Source organism: Euprymna scolopes, chromosome 15 (assembly GCF_053919585.1).
Source record: "Euprymna scolopes isolate OS-2025 chromosome 15, ASM5391958v1, whole genome shotgun sequence".
Taxonomy (NCBI): Eukaryota; Metazoa; Mollusca; class Cephalopoda; order Sepiida; family Sepiolidae; genus Euprymna; species Euprymna scolopes.
Window position 1 is genome coordinate 80655820 of NC_136496.1, and position 19564 is coordinate 80675383.

The window sequence follows — 19564 nt, forward strand, 5'->3', positions numbered from 1 at the left end:
GCATTCTTAGATTTATATTATAGATGATAAAATCAACAGATTCATGTTAGTTGAATACTATAGACAAACAAGGGTTAAAGGATCCCGTTCAATTTGCAGTGTGGCCATCAAAGGCGCACTTCAAGTGAAGGTAACCAGTATATTACGTGCAATGTTTTAAACTACTACTTTATGTCCCTCATCACCACCACTGTTGCCAAACTTGAAGACACTGCGTATATCAGCTAGTCTAATATAATAACACATTGTGCATATGTATACAGCTCAAGGACTTTTCTTATGCCATCATTAATATGGCAAAACACGGAATCTCCACTTTGTATTTTGTGCGCGCGTGTGTAAACAAAATTATATAAACATTGTAACGAGTCTACGCAGATCGATCAGCGTTTTAACATTTTTATGTTTAGGCTGACGAAACATGGAAATGTTGATCAACCCACGTACACACTTTACAATGTTTGTATAATTTTATTTATATAAAAGCTCTACACCTGTATTGAGCACTTTGAAGAAATATTAGTTTGTGTCCATGTTAACAATATGCTTGAACTAAATCAATTATGTGCGTATATATTATACCAGTGAAATAAAACATTTCCAATTTTTTATTGAAGTATACAAAGTTCATTTGGATAGCTCAATAGTAAAATACTAGATACTTTTATAATATACTGCTTCACTGGGAACACTTTTCTACTCATATCCAAAATGTTTCGGCCTTATTAATTATACATGCATACAATTGTTTCGGGCATTCACTGATATTTTTATAGTCCTCTACATGTTTTTTTATTATTCTTATACCAGTAGGGGCTTTCATCAATGCAAAATCTATATAATTATAAAACTCAAATGACCTTGTAATGAGTGATGTAACCCACTTTCCGGTTTACAACATCCAGTTGCACATGTGCGCATAAACATTAACCCATAACAACGTAAACAAATAAACACAAATCGCTTCTTTTGCAGATTTTGACCTGCGCACTGAAATATTAACGTTATTATTTCAAAATTATTATTTAACATGAGAAGAGTGGGGGTGTTTTGCAACTATTCTTTATTACAACTATACTGTCGCTATTTTCTTACAACTAAACAACTTTAACCCGTTGACAAACATAAGAACAATTGTAGTAAAGCCAAGACTACTACTACTACTCTCTATCCGTCCCTTTTTCTTCTTTCCTTCTTATTTTATTTTTTGTTTACATTTCTAGATACAAAATAGTTGTGTGAGAACGGTGAATTTGTTGACACATTTACTAATCTGTTTCAATATTAGTTTTATTTTATTTATTTAGGTTTTATTGTTTTGCTTCAGGTTTTATTAATTATTTTCTTTTAGATTTTAAGTTTCTATAACTTGGTTGAAGGATTCCAATATGGGTTTTTCATTCTTATATTTCTCGTCGGTAGGTTCATGTGCGTTTTTGCTGCTAAATGACTTTCGTCAGCGTTCGATTCGTACGAAAATCATGTTTAATTTTCGATTTTTGAGCGATTATTCGGAAAAATAGGTAACTTTACACGAATAGGGGGGATTTTTTTCATGTTTGAGTGATCCGTCCTTGATTTTTCACTTTAATATACTTTCATAGAAATGTTTCTGTTATGTAAAAAAAAAACCCAAAAAAAAAAAAACGATTTTCTTTACATCACAAGTGTCACGCTCATACATGAATTCCATAGCTAATATAACATACTGACCCAACGGGTCACAGGTAGTCTAGTTTATATATAAAAAGAAAAAATAACAGTTCACCTCGACCTCTAAATAGCCCCTCATTGACAGTTCGATACATTCACAATTTTTGAAAGTTTTATTTTTTTATCACATATTGCGCGCCACATACATAATCATCCAGAGTCGTTCACAAAAATGGTGTACAAGTTTTACAACTATTTCAATAAATGAATGTTTATAGTTCCATTGTTATTTAGATTTATATGAGCATAACAATATATATATATATATATATATATATATATATGTATATAATTAGATGCAAGAATTTTCTCTATCAAAATAAATACTTTATATAAAATATAATTTAATTAACTAATAAAAATAAACAGAATAACAATGGTAAAACTTTATAAACTAATTAAATAGGCCAAATGTATTTAGATAATGATATCAAATATGATGGCGAGATATAACTAAATTATCATTTTAAATGAACCCTGCAGGTATGTATGATAATATATCTCAAATAATATAGTATTTAATTGTAGAGTGATATATAACAGCATACAACTATATTATATAATTAGATATGGATGAACAAGTTAATATAAAGTTAGAATAGGAAATAGTAGTTAATTGAAATATTATAACTTCTGGATTAATCGTAATGTTTAGAAATATTAACTAAATCAATATTTAAAATGAACCATGAAGTATTTTAATATATTTCACATAGTATAGTATTTAATTGTAGAGTGATAAAAAAGAGCATACAACTATATTATATTATTAAATGTAGAGGAATAATTAAATATTAAATTAAAATAGGGAATAGTAGTTAATCGTAATGGTATTACTTCTAGATGGATTGTAATGTTTAGAAATGTTAAACTTTACTTTGCCAAGTAAGTTAGTTTATGGATAGGAATGAGCATAATATTACAGATTCCAAATACTGACCTAAAAATAAACTGCATATGTTGAAACAAGTTATTATTATACGATCGATGTGTGGACTCAAATATATGAGCCAAATGTGCTAATCGTTAGAATGGATGTAAAAACAATATTATAGTTATAATAAGGTATATCTATTGAACATCTAGTAAGATAAACTATATATTTTTGAAATATATATATATACACACACACACACACACATTAACTAAACGTCTATAAATTCATTTCGGGATTATAAGTTAAATTCAAGGTGAAAAAAAAAAGGAATGCATAGGTAGGCGGGGCTAAAGTAAAAGTAAATCAGAAGTAAACAGTCTATAATATTATATTTAAATAACATTTATAATTCTTAAATAACTTAAAGTAAAATTAGAATCCGATTTCACTTAAATATACATTTTTCTAATCAAAACTAAAAGCGCATATCACGAAATTAGGAAACTCATAAACCTAATTATTAGGGAATTAGGATCTATTCAATGTTAAACTTAAATTATACTTAACTAAATAACTAGTTCGAAAAATGTTTATCAATATTAGATTGTCGAATATTGAATGAGTAAAAGTATGTAAAATATGAGCTTTAAAATATTTCTTTCAAAATAATTTTTTTATAATGATAATATTGATAAAAAATAAAAATAAAAAATAGATAGGTAAATATAAAAACTAATTAATTTATAATTAGATATTAAGCAGAAATGAATTATTGCTTATGACTATTGATTGAAATAGTTTTGATACTAACATTTTATATTAAAACGTATTAGTTAATTAATTATACTATTAATAAGATTCTAAATGTTTATGTGTGTGTGCGCCTATATACCAATAAAACTTTCGAATGGATGCACTGAATTAAAAAATTATTTTTTTACCTGAAAAGGTGTGAGTCCCTAGATTGTCCTTATCAATATAAGGTTCGTAACGAACAACGCTGAGTCACACAAAAAGCCTGAAATAAGGGGTTTTGGGCTGTTTCGTGGATTTGTCAAAAAAGTTATCTGCCCATGTTAACAGAATTTAGCACTGTCTGTATACAGTAACATCTTTCGGCATACGGACAGGACATAATGCGTCTGACTATGGATCAGAAGATTCCAGGTTCGAATCCTGGCAAGTTTGTAATAATTTTAACCATCATTTTATCCAATGTTTACTCATTATCCTTACCCTTAGTTAGGGTATTTTTGTTTCTTCAGTGACTAGCATTTCAGCCTGGCATTGCCCGGGTTTTTGGAGGTGTATGTTGAGCAAAAAAAAAAAAAAAAGCAGTCAATTTTTTTTTTTTTTTTTTAACTTTGACCCCTATTATGACCCCTTAAAATTTATTGTTTTGGGCTCAAATTACGTTATTAAGTTAGATCCATGTCCAAGGAACCTATATCTAAAATTTCAAGTGTTTAGACCCAAAATTGGCAGAGGAGTTTGGTAGAGTTCCCAAAGGTTAAATCGTTGAACTTTGACCCCGTAAAAGCCAAATTTCTGGCCGAAAACGGATTACAAAGATTTTCCCAAATCTCACTACCCTGTATACAAAATTTCGAGTCTGTAGACTTAAAATTGACAGAGTTATTGCGTAGGGAAATGTATACAGACACACACACACACAGACACGTTCACTTTTATAGATATATACATACTTCGAGTTCACAGGATAAGCGTTGATGGTAAGATGATGTTGAGTGTACTCAATTTTGTGTTTGACTCAACGTTATGTGTGCCAATGCGGCGCAGTCGCTAGTTTATAATATACACTGAATTAATCATTGAATAATATTAAGTGAAAGACATTAGAACTGTATAAACATTATTAGTGGGATATGGATGGAAATTGGTTATGTATGATAAAGGAATGAATATAAAAAAAAGAAAGTTAATATATCGATGGATTTGTTCTAAGGGCAGTAACTATCATACTTTAAATTGAATTAATTTTAACCTTTTACACTCAAGGTAAACAATTGAGTATTTAGCGAAATTATAAATCTCAACCAAACGTAATTATAGGTTTAGAATTAATTATGTATGGTTTTAAATTAATAAATAATTTAATATAACTGTAAATTGTAAACTGTTTAATTTAGTTTAGTTTCGTATATGCAAACATATGTAATAGTTTATAATTATTAATGTTATTTCCATAAGTATACATACATTAATTAGAATTAATAAATTTACTAATTATTGAATAGAACATTTTGGCAGAATATTCCTAAATTAATAGAACATGTTAGTACGAATAGAATTTTAGGAAGATCTGTCATTTCACTCATGCAAAATTATTTGAAAATCTATCCGGCAAATATACTCGGTGAACCAAGTGCAAGAGCAATATAAACAATTGCAGTTAAAGAGATGATTAGAATTTTAAAAAGATCTCTCAGTTGGAATTCATGAGGGTGAATGAATGTCTGGCATCTGGTAGGATGCCCCATCCAGAGTTAGAACAAAGAACATAAAAAAAAAAAGAAACGCCTTAAACATTTGAGACTAATACACCGAAATGTTAACTTACCGAAAACAAAGACTGCACAGCAGCATGTATAAATTCTACATAATAATATTCTATAAGACAACCTTCCACAAATTCTTCAGGTGGAATTGGTCGGCTGGTTTCTCCATGGTAATTTTTCTCCCATGTAGAATTCGTTACGTGACAACCAATGCCATTTTCTAACCACCAGCTTTTGTTTTTTGTGCCAATATTTAGAATATACAATTCATGGTTCTGAAAAATCAAAAGAGAAAAAAAAAAAGAAAATTCTTTAAATCAAACAAAATACAAAGATCAAAGGAAAATGAAAATTATATCAAAGATTCTGTTGTATGCAAATATACGTGCAGAGACTTGGAAATATCAGAATTAGTGTCCTAGCATGTAATAATCTGAGAGAGAGAAGCTCCTTAGTCTTTGAAAAGGCATTCATGTAGGAGAAGGAAAACTGATGTAACATCTGCCTTTAAATAACGATCTTGTAGCACAATAATATGCAGCATAAAGTTCAGCAACATTGAGCCTGGTCACAACCAAATGGGTGACGATTTTGGAATACCAGGCACTGTATGTAGGAGGATGCCGACACCTCCTTGAAATAGCCACAAAAACCTAACATTATCGGGATATACGTGCAACTGGGGATTGCTTGTGAATTCCATACTCCCATGAAACTTCCTCCTTCACAGGAAGCTGGTTCAACCCGCTTAGGATTAGTGCCACTTTGGTATGGTATGGTACAATGACAAGTGCCCTTGTGGAGGAGCTGGAACTCTCCACATTTAAAAGCCTTGTACCTGACTTTCTATGTATTCACAGTAAGACGTAAAATAGAGGTGGTGTTATTACAGCATTAAAACATGGAGACAGCTTGATGAGAAAAAGTATGTTATCAATCAGATTCAATCCTAGCTGTGTTTGACAGGTGTTTATAACATCGAGGGCTCGATTATACTGCTGAAAAATCAGGAAGGCTAAATCTAATTAACTTGCTACCTGGGACTTGTGAATTAAGTTTTTCTTTTTATATGTATCTATGCTCTTTCTCTCTCTCACCACTAGATAGAAAATTGGCAGTTAGAATTTCAATCTAGTTCAACACAGTCATGCAAGGGCCAAGTTATGTTACTTTGGAAGTTAAAATGAATAAATAGCATCCAATTTCAGCTGATGTTTCCAGCCCAGATAATTCATTCTCTGGAGAGAATTAATGATTTCAAAAACCTGACCAAAGACCCATCAACCCAACAAGATATAACTACTTAATTGAAAGGAAATTTAACTAGCATACCCTCGGGGACCTGGTCTTGCCATGCCAAGATATAACCACCCTTCCAAAAACAGCTAATATATAACTGGGGAGTAGGGGGTTGAGAGTGATTATAAATGAAGTATGTGGGGGATTGCAACAAAGTAATATAGAATTATATAGAAATGTCAAAATAGTAAATAATCAAAATAATAATAATACAACAGAATTGAAAAAGAAAATACAATTGAGCAAAAATAGAAATAAAAAATATTAATAGAAGGCTGAATGAAATGCATATAGATATTATAACAAGTCTGGCAGTAGCATGTCTGTATATGAGTGTAGATAGTCATATTCTTCAAGGAGCAGTCCAAGATGAAGCCAATCTCCATGAGGTAAATCCTTGACGCATAGGGTTATCAGTATCTGAAAAGTGCTGAGTTTTGAGGTATGCAAGACAGTATGGATGAGGTATTACTACTATCCCTGAAGGGGAAGGACCAATGCTATAAGAAGCAAGGGACATTTTACTGGTGAGAGCAGGTTTCACCTGGGGTGGAGTGGGAGCTGCATTGGGAAGATGGTTTAAAATAAGGTTGAGGTATAGGATATGGGAGGAGGTGGTTAAGCAGTGTAATGAATGTAGGGGTAGGGGATAGTCATTTAACTAGTTCTAAGCCGGTGGCTTAAAATATAAATATACATCTTTCAAATTAAAGAAAATTTATGCGAAAGTGGAGGGGGGAATTGGCTTAATGGAGCTGGTATGTTCATCTAGGATTCAAAAGCTTAAGTTTGGGCTCATGGGGAGTATTAGGATGGTTATTTGAAATAAATCTATATATTCTGACATTTATTTTAATATATATATATATATATATATATATATATATATATATATATATATATATATATTAAATCAAATAACACGAGACAATTTTTTACTTTTTGAATGTTGTCTAGATTTCTTCAACTGATTTAGGATATTTTTGCTGAATCAGGAAATAACATCCGTTTCTCTCTGTCAGGTCAAGTTTTTATGTTAATTTAGAAAAAAAAAAAAAAAAATCAGATCTTGTGAAAAAATCGATTACATTTTTGTGGCATTATCAGTTGATTTTTGTCATTTTAAATATGTTTTTAAGAGAAAAATTGTTTTGCCAACAAGATATATTGATTACTATAAACTGAATGGTTGGCATTGATAAAGGTGAGTACACATGAATTGCAGGTTATTTCACCGTTGTTCAACCTTTAGGGGTCCTGGGTATGACCTTAAACTATATCCGATGGTAAGGACCCAGCTTGCGGGCTTTGGAGAGTGTTGAGCTACCCTTTAATTTCCATTGCTCCCAGGTTCACTCTGACCCAGAGTGGTAGTACCTGTTAGGGTGCCAACTATGGGTTAAATAGAAACCGACTTGAAAACAAATATATTCTATAAAAAAATTTTTTCTTCAAAATCTTCGGATTTGGCATTAAATAACATGAAAAGGGTTGATATGCCGTAAAACAAAAACAAAACCAACCAATCAACCTTTAGGGCTTGAACTTCCGTTTCTTCAAACTCCTGGAATGCTCAGTGACAGAGAGGTCTCTCTTCAGATTCCAACAATAGTCAGACATCATGACTGCGTCCCAGTTACCCTGATACCTGGTCTCCATCTCTTTCAGGTTCTGATGGAATCCCTCCCCCTACTCATTGAACCCAAGTTTCCAGGAAACTGGTCCATGTGTGAAAATAGGTAGTGCATCAACTTCTCAACCACTGACAGCCATGGCTAATGATACACTATTTGAAATTTCTTTGTTCAAACTCCTGGGCTTAACATTCACAGGGGACATGAATTGAAACAAATACACTGAGGGCATTGTCAAGGCTGCTGCTAAGAAGGTGGACTCTATACCATGCTAGAAAGTTACTTGTACCTTAAAGTATCCTGTACCTCTACAAAGCAACTATTCGTCCATGCATAGAGTATTGTTGCCATATTTGGGCTGGCTCACCTGAAACTAATCTCTCACTCCTAGACAAGGTTAAAAAAAAGAGTCATCAACCTAATAAGTCCCGCATTGTTAACTAAACTTCAACCTCTGTCTCATCAACAAAATATTGCATCGTTGTGCCTGTTTTACAAATATTTAAATGGAGAGTGCTCCGGTACGTTTCCAGCCCTTGTATTCCTTCGACAAATACCCTCAACAAACCCGACAAACAACAAAAATCCACCCTTGCACTGTACAGACACCAAGTTGCCGGAAACCCTTCTACTTAAAAAGCTTCTTCTCTCAAACTGCTAGACTTGGGAATTTCCTCCCTGGCCCCTGCTTCCCTGACTCTACTGAAAGTTCAAGTGTAATGTGAACAGATATATTGCTGCTCAACTTCCTACATAGTACCTCTGCAAATTTTATCCTAAATAGTAGCCCCTTGCACTGATTTCTTTGGGATGAAAACACAATTTAAAAAAAAAAAAGAAAAAAAGTCGACTTACAGTGCTCTTCTACATATAAGCAAATATACATGTATATGTTAAAGTCAGTTATTTCTTATCAATCTGACGATAGCTTAAATGGTAACATCTAAACCACCATATATTTTGGTTTTGACTCTAGCTGATGGCACACAATACATTTTTTCTTTTTACCTTTAAAATCACTATTATACATTGGCTACAATAGAATAATCAAGGGAAAATTGGCTCAATAATAATACGAAATTTGCATAAATTAAAATATATTCAAGCATATTTTACAACTAGGCAATGTCGATCAACCTGCTAGTATATATATATATATATATCGGTTGGCATGAAGTTCCGTTTGGAACACACCAGCTATACTAAAGACATTGATCACTTTCATCATGGGAAACGACGATACCCCCACAATAATTTCAAAAATAAAAGAGCATATAAAAACATGAAAATGTAATCGATCAAAAAAAGAAAAAAAGTAGTATGTGACACTCTCTCCACCAGATACTATTCTCCGGATATTGAGTACTTTTTGTTACTCGTGCGCTGGACCCTCTCCTCCTCCCCAAAAGAAAAAATAACATACGAAATAAATGAATCAAAATTTTTTCTTTCAATCAAAATAGCAGGGAGTGCCCGTGTGACCGAAAAAAAAAAAAAAAAAATGAGCTGCGGTGTCCAGACTCTAAAAGGTAAAACTTATGGTCACGAGTGCTTATGACATCAAGACGTCGCACAATAAGCTTTTTAAACAGTTTTAGTTCGATATGCTTATCCATTAAAATAAACTCAAAACAAATATTCTCAAGTAGAATAGTGACCGAAATGTGATTTCAAACTGAAACGCGGCTAACTGAGGGATGGAGTCTCTTATACAAATATGTAAATTATTAAAAAAATAAATAAATAAATGAAAAAAAAAAAATGACAGTTAAATCCAATTTCACACCATTTGGACTTTGAGCTGATAATTAATGAGTTCACACAGTAGATTGCTTAATGATGAGTAAAACAGGAGAGAATTAATTGCAATGTTAGATTACATAACAATTAGCTGATATGAACAGAAAAAAAGGAAATTGATTTAATGGGGAAAGCAGAGTTTTTCAACGAATTTGATTTAAAATAACTTTCTATTCTTAATCTATTTCAAATATTGTGTACTCTTCTTTTTGAAAAGATACATTTTTTGTTTTTTGTTTGTTTGTCTGAAGATGAGGAGAGCCCTCGGTGATGTACTCATTTTGTCAATGGCTTTAGAGTTTGTCAACAGCAGACGAACTCAAACCGATAACCACCAGCATTGTTTTGGCCTATTGGCTAGGAGCAAATTGTAATATCTGTTTTGATACACACTTCATCATCTTTTCTGCTTTTGTGCAGTTAAAGAAAATCTTTTTAGAAAAGAACAATTTTTCATTTGTCACAATCTAAAGTTCACCCTTTTTGGTTGAGATGAAATTTCTTCACATTAAAAAAAAAAGACCCTGTGTCTAACTCTGCCCTCGTAGGGGAGTGAATAAAGTAAATAGGAACAGCCTAATTGTAATGAAAAAAAAAATCCACCTTGAAAATGACATGTTAGTAAATGTTACCTTTGAACTTTGTAGGAAGCAAAGCTTGGAAGGATTAGCCATTATGAGTGGATCCCACTGCCCCCCCCCCTTAAACACACAGTTTTTGCTGTTTTATCCACGGCTTCACTTGTACATGGCATACAACTTCTTTTTAAAATATTTCATCCGGTTCTAGTGAATTCGTGCATGCAGAGGGTTTTTTTTTTTTTTTTTTTTATAGCATTCCCAGTGTACTAACATTGGCTGTAGTTGCATAAGGGGGAAAAGATTTTATTCACATCAGAGATATCATTAAAAAATGAACAAAAAATAATTATAAAAGAGAAAAATGGGGCAAAAAATGAACAGACATGAAAGATATATATATATATATATATATATATAATTAAGTTACTGATTTTTCCGCATAAGGACTGATCAGGTTAATGCATTATCCTTTTGAAGATGAAACATGGAAAATTCTGTGTTGCTTAATTGCCATATATATTTTCATAACATTATATATATATATATATATATATATATATATATATATATATATTAGCAGGCCGCCCAGCATTGCCCAGTCATAACATACGCTTAAATATGATATTTTGATTAATACAGATTTCGTATTTATTATTATACTTGTCTGGCGTTGCTTGTGTATCTGAAGATATGTGTTGAGCAAAAAAAAATTATTTTTTAAAATGGTAGTAGACAGGCAAGCAGGCTTGAACCCGTGACAGTGGAAAAGAAAGTGAAAGAAAATCTAACGTCTTAGCCGATGTCTCCACGACGCAACCGGAAGTCAAAAGTGTTGAAATTAACCGAAGTCAATCCAACAGTGACGAGGACTTGCTAAAATGTCGGCGAAGAAAATTTACCCTTCCTTGTACAAAACTGCCGAGTTTAGGATAAAGGAATTAATGTTTTTGGCCAACTTTTCGATATTTATTGTCAGAGACGCTGAGCTTCAAAATGATACCAATCTTGTCAGTATCCGTTGTCTCTGTTGAAAGTTTTTGCAAGATATACCTACATACATGTAAACAGATAGGTGAGGTTTATATTATAGATTATATGGGACCCAATATATAGTAATGATTTTAAAAATTTAAACTGAATTTCTTGTGCCACCACCGAGAATCAAAACAAAAACGTTTAGCTTACGATTTACTTTTTCCTTTGATGTTAATGCCTATGCTATGAAGACATGTTTGCTGCAAGGCTAAAAATTAAAACATGAACCAATAGCTATTACGTTATGCATGCATATTCATAATGCTGTCGTTTTGACCTTCACCTGGCGAATTTCATTTTTTTTAATTTTCACGCTTTTGCACTGATTTTCCCCAGCTAAGACCCAAATATAAAGTTTTGCACGGGTTCAAATACCCTATATATCAAGTTTCATGTCTGTAGAACAAAAACTGACAGGAGTTTGGCAGACAAAATCTTGTAAACAAATATATATACACATATCTAAATATATATAGAAAGAGGTTTGTGTTTATTATAACCTTTTTATGCACAATATTACGCAAGTATAAATCATGTAGAATATCCGCATAAATATAACGTAATAGCTAACTAAAGATGATAATCCTATAAAAAAAACGAAAAACCTAATAAGGAAAATTAAAAATTAATGTTTAAAAGAATATGCAAATTATCTAGATATTTTGCAGATAAATGCATGACCCATATATAAGAAAGTTGTATTTCCTTTTTAAATAAATAGAAAAAAGGGTTTTAAATATGAATATCAATACACAAAAAAACCCAAATTTATGGGAATATGGATATAGTAGCAAGCTGCCCAATTCTAAAATATTCTTCAATATATTTAAATTTATGCAGATTTCATATTTATTATTATAGAGCCAATTCTCTATTGATTATTATATTGTACCCAATATATATTAGTGATTTTAAAAACATGAGTTGGGTACTAATATTTGGTAACAAAAATATGAGTGGGGTCAGAAACCAAAACATATAGCTTATTCGTTACTCTCGGAACCATGTCATATAAAAAGTTAAAAAATAATATTGTTTAACCTATAAATGTATAGGTGTGCATGTGTAAAAGTTTACTTTAAGTCGACTTATGCCTGCCAAGTTCCATTTTTTTTATTTATTTTAACCACTTAGCAGCTATTTTTACTGACTAAAAACCAAATCGAATTTGTTCCACAGGTCTAAATTCTCTATGTATCAAGCATCAAGTCTGTAGACCAAAAATTGGCAGAGCAGTTTGGTAGAGATCATTCCTCACACAGACAAACATGGTTATATATATATATATATATATATATATATATATATATAGCAATATCCAGTACACTCACATGTAGAATACTCCAGAAACCATTGAAATCTTTCCTATGCAAGTGTACTAGATATAAGCTTCTCATTTTATCCTGGAGTACACCGAATTACTGATAGATTACCTTGCAAGAATTTGAGTTGATTTCCTTTTTAACTTTATTTTTCCTTCTCTTAATTTGTCCTACTTTATTTTATAATTTAATTTTTTTTTTTACCAAAGATTCATTGCAAGTTTCTTTGTTTTTTTTTAATTTTTGAAAACTTAAAGTTTTTAAATATTTAACATTTCTATAAAAAATAAAGATTTTTCTTAGTATTTCTTTTTCTTATATATTGTTTTTATATTCTTTTCACCTTTTTGTCCCTTCTCTTTTATCCCCGTCATATCGCCTCCTATAAAAAATTTTTTTTCCAATTCAAATCTCAAATATTTTTCCATTTCTAACCTTAAATATTTTCAGTCTCTTGTTTTTTTTTTTACCTTTACTTTTGTATAATGTTGGCTTTTTCTCCTCTTTTGATGAGAAGTATTTAGCTTTAAAATACCATGGCCTAAAGAGGTTTCTCCCTTATTCCTCTTTCTGTAACCTTCATTGACTTGAGAATGTAATAAAGTTCCTGTGTAACTTTACGCTTTATCTTAAATTATTCTCTTGTTTGCTCCTCTTAACCAGGTAGAGCTTTTCTTATTTAGATAGGTTTACCATACCATTGAAAATTTATTTTTCAGCTAAATTTTCATGATATATATAAATTTTGAATAAACAGAGAAAATGCCTTTGAAAGTATGCTTAAAATGCAAATATTTTATAAAAAATCATTAGATTTTTAAAAATATTTGTATCTTAAGCATAGTTTCAAAGGTATTTTGTCTGTTTATTCAAAATTTTTAATTTCTTAAAGATGCTTTTAAGAGCTTTTGCAAAATCACATAACACGAGAAAAGTTTTATATGGCAGTTAACAGCCAAACCATAGGTAATATTTTGGTCTTGAATAACACCAACAATTTTATATGAAAAGATAAACAAAACCAAATAATGGGCATTATTATTATTATTATTTGATCTTTAAAAACCCTCGTGTTTTGACTATAGGTAGACCCCCCCCCCCCCCCACACCAAAAAAAGTTTATAAATCACTAAACAAACAAGATAAATTCTGTTTTTGCATTAAATAAAAAAAATATTTTTGGTAGTAGCTGTGATAAGGTAGAAAGCTCTTTAACTTATAAGAGTTACCTTTCTTGGATTGAATGGACATCAATTATGATTAAAAAGAAAAGATAGACAAAACCAAATATTAGGCATTATTATTCTATCTTCAACACCTCTGTATTTTGACTATAGATTGCCCCCAAAAAGAGTTTCTAAATTATAAAACAGAAACCAAACAAGATGAATTCTGCTTTGACATTAAATAACAGAAAACATGATTGATAGTAGCATTATGAAATTAGAATGCTAAATATTTCATTTTATGTGTTTCCATATGGACACACACACCCATCTTCATCGTAGGCGCGTCATATTGGATTACAAAACAAAAGATCAAAACTATGCTGGTGTTATCAGTTTGAATTTTCTCCAGTGTCTGTTTATTAAAAATTTCTTAAAGATGCTTCTTGCCAATTCTCATTGCACGACCGCAACAGTCCACATGCCTTGAAAAACGTTCAAATTTAAAAGATGTTCTCTACTTTATACCGTGTTACAAAATCTGACTTTTGCTTCGCTAACAACGCGAGGTAAAGGCATTTCTAATTACAAAAAAAAAAAAAAGAAACACTTTCTGATAATGCATACTTACTATCCAAAATAAATAGGATAAAATGAATTAGTTTTAAAAATAAAAAAAAATCTAACGATTAATAAAAAAAAAAAAAAGTGCATCTTAAATTTGGTTTCAAGGGCATTTTATTTGTATTATTTGGAATCATCGGACTGCTGTTCTTATCTTGTTTGTGATTTTCACAATGTTTCAGTTGAAGTATCCTCCGACCTTCTTCAGGCATATCTTGTCGAACTCGTGAATGTTTCTGTTGAAATCTGGAATTTGGACGGAATTTTGAGCGGAACCCTTTATTTACTTCACGCGGGTAGCATGCTCTAGTTCCATCGGCCATGACTGGATAGAGGTCCTAAGTAATTCATAATTGTATTTTTCGATCGCCCACACTGAGGATTGAACCTTCAACCTTCAGGAGAATATCACTTTTTTACAATTGATTTTTCCAAATACTCTAACCACTGCACCACAGGTCCTTGCGAAAATAACACTCAAGATGAGAACAGTAGTCAGATGAATCCAAATACAAATAACCAATCCTCATCTCAAAAATTCAGAAACGTGACATTTTATTTGTTTATTGGGTTTTCAGATTTCTTAACGATGCTTCTACTTTTGCGAATGTTGCATCACTGTACTCGTTTTACAAGTACTTTAATGGAATGTGCTCTAACAATCCGTCATTGTAGAGGTTCTCTGATGTGGGAGAACCTTTTACTCTGAGAGTCTTTTATTTCCCCTTTGAACTGCTGAACTTTGGAATTCTGTTTCCTGCTTCCCTAATATACAGAAATTTAAGTGTAAAATGAACAGACATCTCGCTGCTCAACTCCCTACTAAGAGTGTTCTATATATTTCACAGTAGCCCTTTACACCCCAGTGGCAATTTGTCTCTTTTGAGGTGAATATAATAAAAATATATATATATATAGTAATGATGCTATGTTTTTTAATTATTTATTTTTTTTTTTAATTCTTTTTCACCAAAAACAAGGCATATTGCCACTTGGAACATAATGGTCTACAATTTGGGATTGCGTCTAATAGAGGATGGGAGGGAGTTGAGCAGTGACATGCCTGTTCACGTTACATATCAATTTTTGCAGGCTAGTACAGTCAAGGAAACAGGACAAAGAAATAATAACAGAAATCCCAATACCGAATCCTGCAGCATCTCTATCTCTACTATTATATAAAAGTCACTGGTGCCCTCTTGACATAAATACTCCCCAAATTAACTGGATAAGCAGCAAAATCCCACCCCATTCACTGTAGAGGTCCCCAGATGCCAGAGAGCCTTCTACTCTTATAGTTTCTTCCCACAAACTTAGGAATTATTTCTTTCTTTCTTGCTTGCTTCTCTGACTGTACTAAAATGCAGAAATTTAAATCTATCTGCTCAACTCTCTACTCAGAGTGCTCCTGTAAGCATGGTCCCTAATTTACAGCAATCTCTTATGTCTTAGTAGCAATATGCTTTGTTTGGGATGAATAAGCGTAAAAAAAATAAAAAATAAAAATGAAAAAAATAAAAAATAAATAAATAAAAAATAAAAACAATAAAACTGAAAAAAATAAAAAATAAAAAATAAAAATAAAACTGAAAAAAAAAAAAATAAATAAAATAAAAAATAAAAACAATAAAACTGAAAAAAAATAAAATAAAAACAATAAAACTGAAAAAAAAAAAAAAAGAAAACAAATATACTGCCTTTTGTTGTTTTTTTTTTAATGAAAAACATCCATCATATTTTTTTGTTGGGACGATGTCAGTTTTTGATCTTCAACGGAACATGAGGTAACTTACCCGATTTAATACTCCTATTTCCAAGTATAAGCAAATCACAAATACATTCCAGCCTATCCATATTAGACTCCATGTTGAATACTGAAAAGAGGAGGAAAAAATCTTGAAAACTTTGAATTTTAATAAAAATTATACAAACTAAATTTTACAAAATTTTATTTATCAAATTTGATTAGAATAGATTTTTAATTGTAATGATTTTTACAAGAAACCGAGTTGGTCAGTCAGTGTATCAAGCTCAACTTTCAAATAACATTTACTTTTACCTGCCTGTAATGTTCATGTTTGTATTTTTATCACCCAATACACAAATTAAATGGACGACTCTTAACAATGAATCCATTCTTGTTTGAAAATTAATTTAGAAAATTTAATTGATTTCACGTCCAAGTTGATATGTTTAAAATTAATTAATTTGAATATGAATTCTATATTAAAGAATATAGCAAAGGCACGAAAACATGACAAAAAATGCTATCTTCAATGGCTTCAATGCTCAAATTAATTAAAATCTCATTTCAATAATTAACTGTTATAAAATTATTTTTTTCAGATGTTTCTCCTTGATAAAATCGAAGCAATCAGAGTTCATGTTTAATAAGTTTCAGATAAATGAACCTGCCACAAACAAACTCAAAGTAATAATTAATAAAATAACAAAAGTCAATATTTCCTTTTATAAAATCTCCATTTCCACATTTGAATACAAATTAATTTTAAAATAGGTTTAATTACCCACCAATTTATCTCTTTCTCATATATATATATATATATATATATATATATATATATATATGACATTATAAACAAAGATGACTGCCACACACGATGTTGAGTCTTCTATGAACTATTTTTTTTTTCCTTCTTGCAGCATTATATTGTCATGCATTTTTTTCTATCTAAGCAAAGAATTTTTAATTTTTATGAAGAGTATATGCACTGAAAAGAGACGGTATTGACATAATAACTGCTTGTTTCTCCATAGGGAAACAAATCTGTACCAAAATTTTAACATGCATGAAAAATAAATAGTGGATCTTAGAATCTAACTATACTGTTATTCCTATATATATATATATATATATATATATATATATATATATAAATGTAACTCTTGGTTCGTTCGCAATTAATAGTCTAAAAAACCACTGGATGGATGGCTTCCACGTTTTGGTATAATATCTTTACTATATCCATGTGTGTTTTTATATATTTCTTTTTAATTATAACATTATACTTAATTTTTCTATGATAAATAGGTGTTTTTCTTTGTACCGATACGCCATTTTTTTTATTTAGGTACAATTATTTATTACTGCTTCCTGTCACGTGACCAGTGTTACAATTTAGCGGTTTTCCTGCTAGATCTGGAGATTTTGTTTGCAATCTAGTGGGGAATTCTAGAAAATCTGGAGATATTTGGCACCCACACACCCGCAATTTTAGATTAAAAAATAAAGAAAAGCGCTTGAAAATACTTTAAAACATAAAATAAACTCATTCAAGTAAGTAAAAAAAGTAGCATTTTTTGCCTTTGGTAACAATTATTTATTGATTATTTGTTTTGTTTTTCGGCTAACCATTCTTAAATCTCGCTATAAAATCGATTTTTCCAAGTACATTTTAGGTGGGGGGGGGCATTCCAAACTCCGAAGTTTAGTTTAAAATACTATCTAAGCAACCATGCTTTATTTAGAAGTATTTAGTCGAAAATTGCAAAAAGCAAGAAACAGCAAAAAAAAAAAAAAAAAAAAAAAAAAAAAAAAACTTATACCAATACAGTAGAATTTAATTATCTACCAACCTAAATAATTTTAATATGCTAAAACAAAATTTTTTTGTTTTTTATTTTTCTAATTTCAATGTTGCACCATTATTGTGATGTTTAATTTGCAGTATATTTCAATTTAACTTTTATTATAAAAAGTTTGAGTTTATGATTTGTTTCCTGCAAAAAAAAAAAAAAAACAATACCCTCTCTGAAAAAAAAACAGGCAAAACTAGCTGATAAAATATGTAAGCCTTCTGGGGAGCTAACCGCTTCAATATAATTCCAGAAACATATAGTGAGAAAACACGGAACATTTTATACATTGAATATACTATATTTATAATTTTTTTATGGTAAGGAGTTAAAATATGGAGTTTGGTGGTGGTGGGGGGGGGGGGGGAATTAGCGATTTTTGAAAATTTCAGACGATAAAAGTTAAAAATCTAGCGATTTTCTGGAGATTTCTTTCTCCTGATCTTGCGGGTTTTTTTAAATCTCAGTTGCCAACATTGCATCACTAAAAAAACACTACAGGCTTAATGTAAACAGAATGTGTTTACAATATCGGTAAATTTTCAATGGGTTTAATCACATGATTATTGATAATGTAACCATGTGATTGAAATTTAATTTAAATTAACCACATGTGGTCGCTTTGCTATCAAATATTCATCGAAAAATGGTAGGTACAGGCAAAATGAATGCCGACGCTCAAAGTGTATAAACATTTTGACCCTACCTTTACTTAAAAATTCACCAAAAATCAGGAAATTAACGAATTTTAATGAAAATTGCAGTATTTTTCAAATAATGATCGCAGAATATAATGAACTAATTATTTTTACTTAACTCTTAGTGAAAATGTTTTATTTTGTTTAAACAAAAAATACCTTTACTAAAGTTATGGTTTTCAGTAGTAAATAAAAAACGCAAGAATTTATTTTTGCTTTTTTTATATAAATAAAATAAAGCATCGTAATTTGTAACAATAAAAAATAATTTTTACAGTAACATTACGAAAAAAGCCCCGAAAGTCCGTATTAATGAATTCGATATAACTCGAAGAAAAATGAATTCTCGCATACTATTCAGGAAATTAAAGATTCAATTAGATTCCTATTTCAGTCACCTAAATTATTTAGGGTGAAATGAGTTTAGGAATTTATAGCCAAAGCTATTTTTTTTTTTTTTTTTTTTTTCTGCTTAAAAAAAAATAGCATTAATACAGTAAGTTAGGTAAAATTTGCATAGAATGCTTTGCTTTACGGTTGTAAAAATGGAACGGAAATTTGAATTTCATTCCCTTTTAAATTCGGTACATTTTTACATTACGTCCAACTCATCGTTCACATTCAACACGTCAACTTTTATAGCTTTTCGGGTATTCTGGCAAGGTTAGGGGTGTCTATTCCGAAAGCCGTTCTTAACAT

The 19564-nt window shown here is 30.7% G+C and overlaps 1 protein-coding gene across 4 annotated transcripts in view; it reads right to left on the reverse strand.

Moving 5' to 3' along the window:
• Positions 1 to 19564, reverse strand: part of LOC145293938 (sodium/potassium-transporting ATPase subunit beta-1-interacting protein 2-like) — a 249386-nt gene that overhangs the window by 107753 nt on the left and 122069 nt on the right. For all 4 annotated transcript variants that reach the window (XM_080140792.1, XM_080140795.1, XM_080140793.1 and 1 more), the window contains exons 3-4: positions 16364 to 16444; positions 5172 to 5384 (exon numbers count right to left, since the gene is read on the reverse strand). In XM_080140792.1, the coding sequence (XP_079996918.1) occupies positions 5172 to 5384; positions 16364 to 16444 (294 nt within the window). The remainder of the gene's footprint in view (positions 1 to 5171; positions 5385 to 16363; positions 16445 to 19564) is intronic.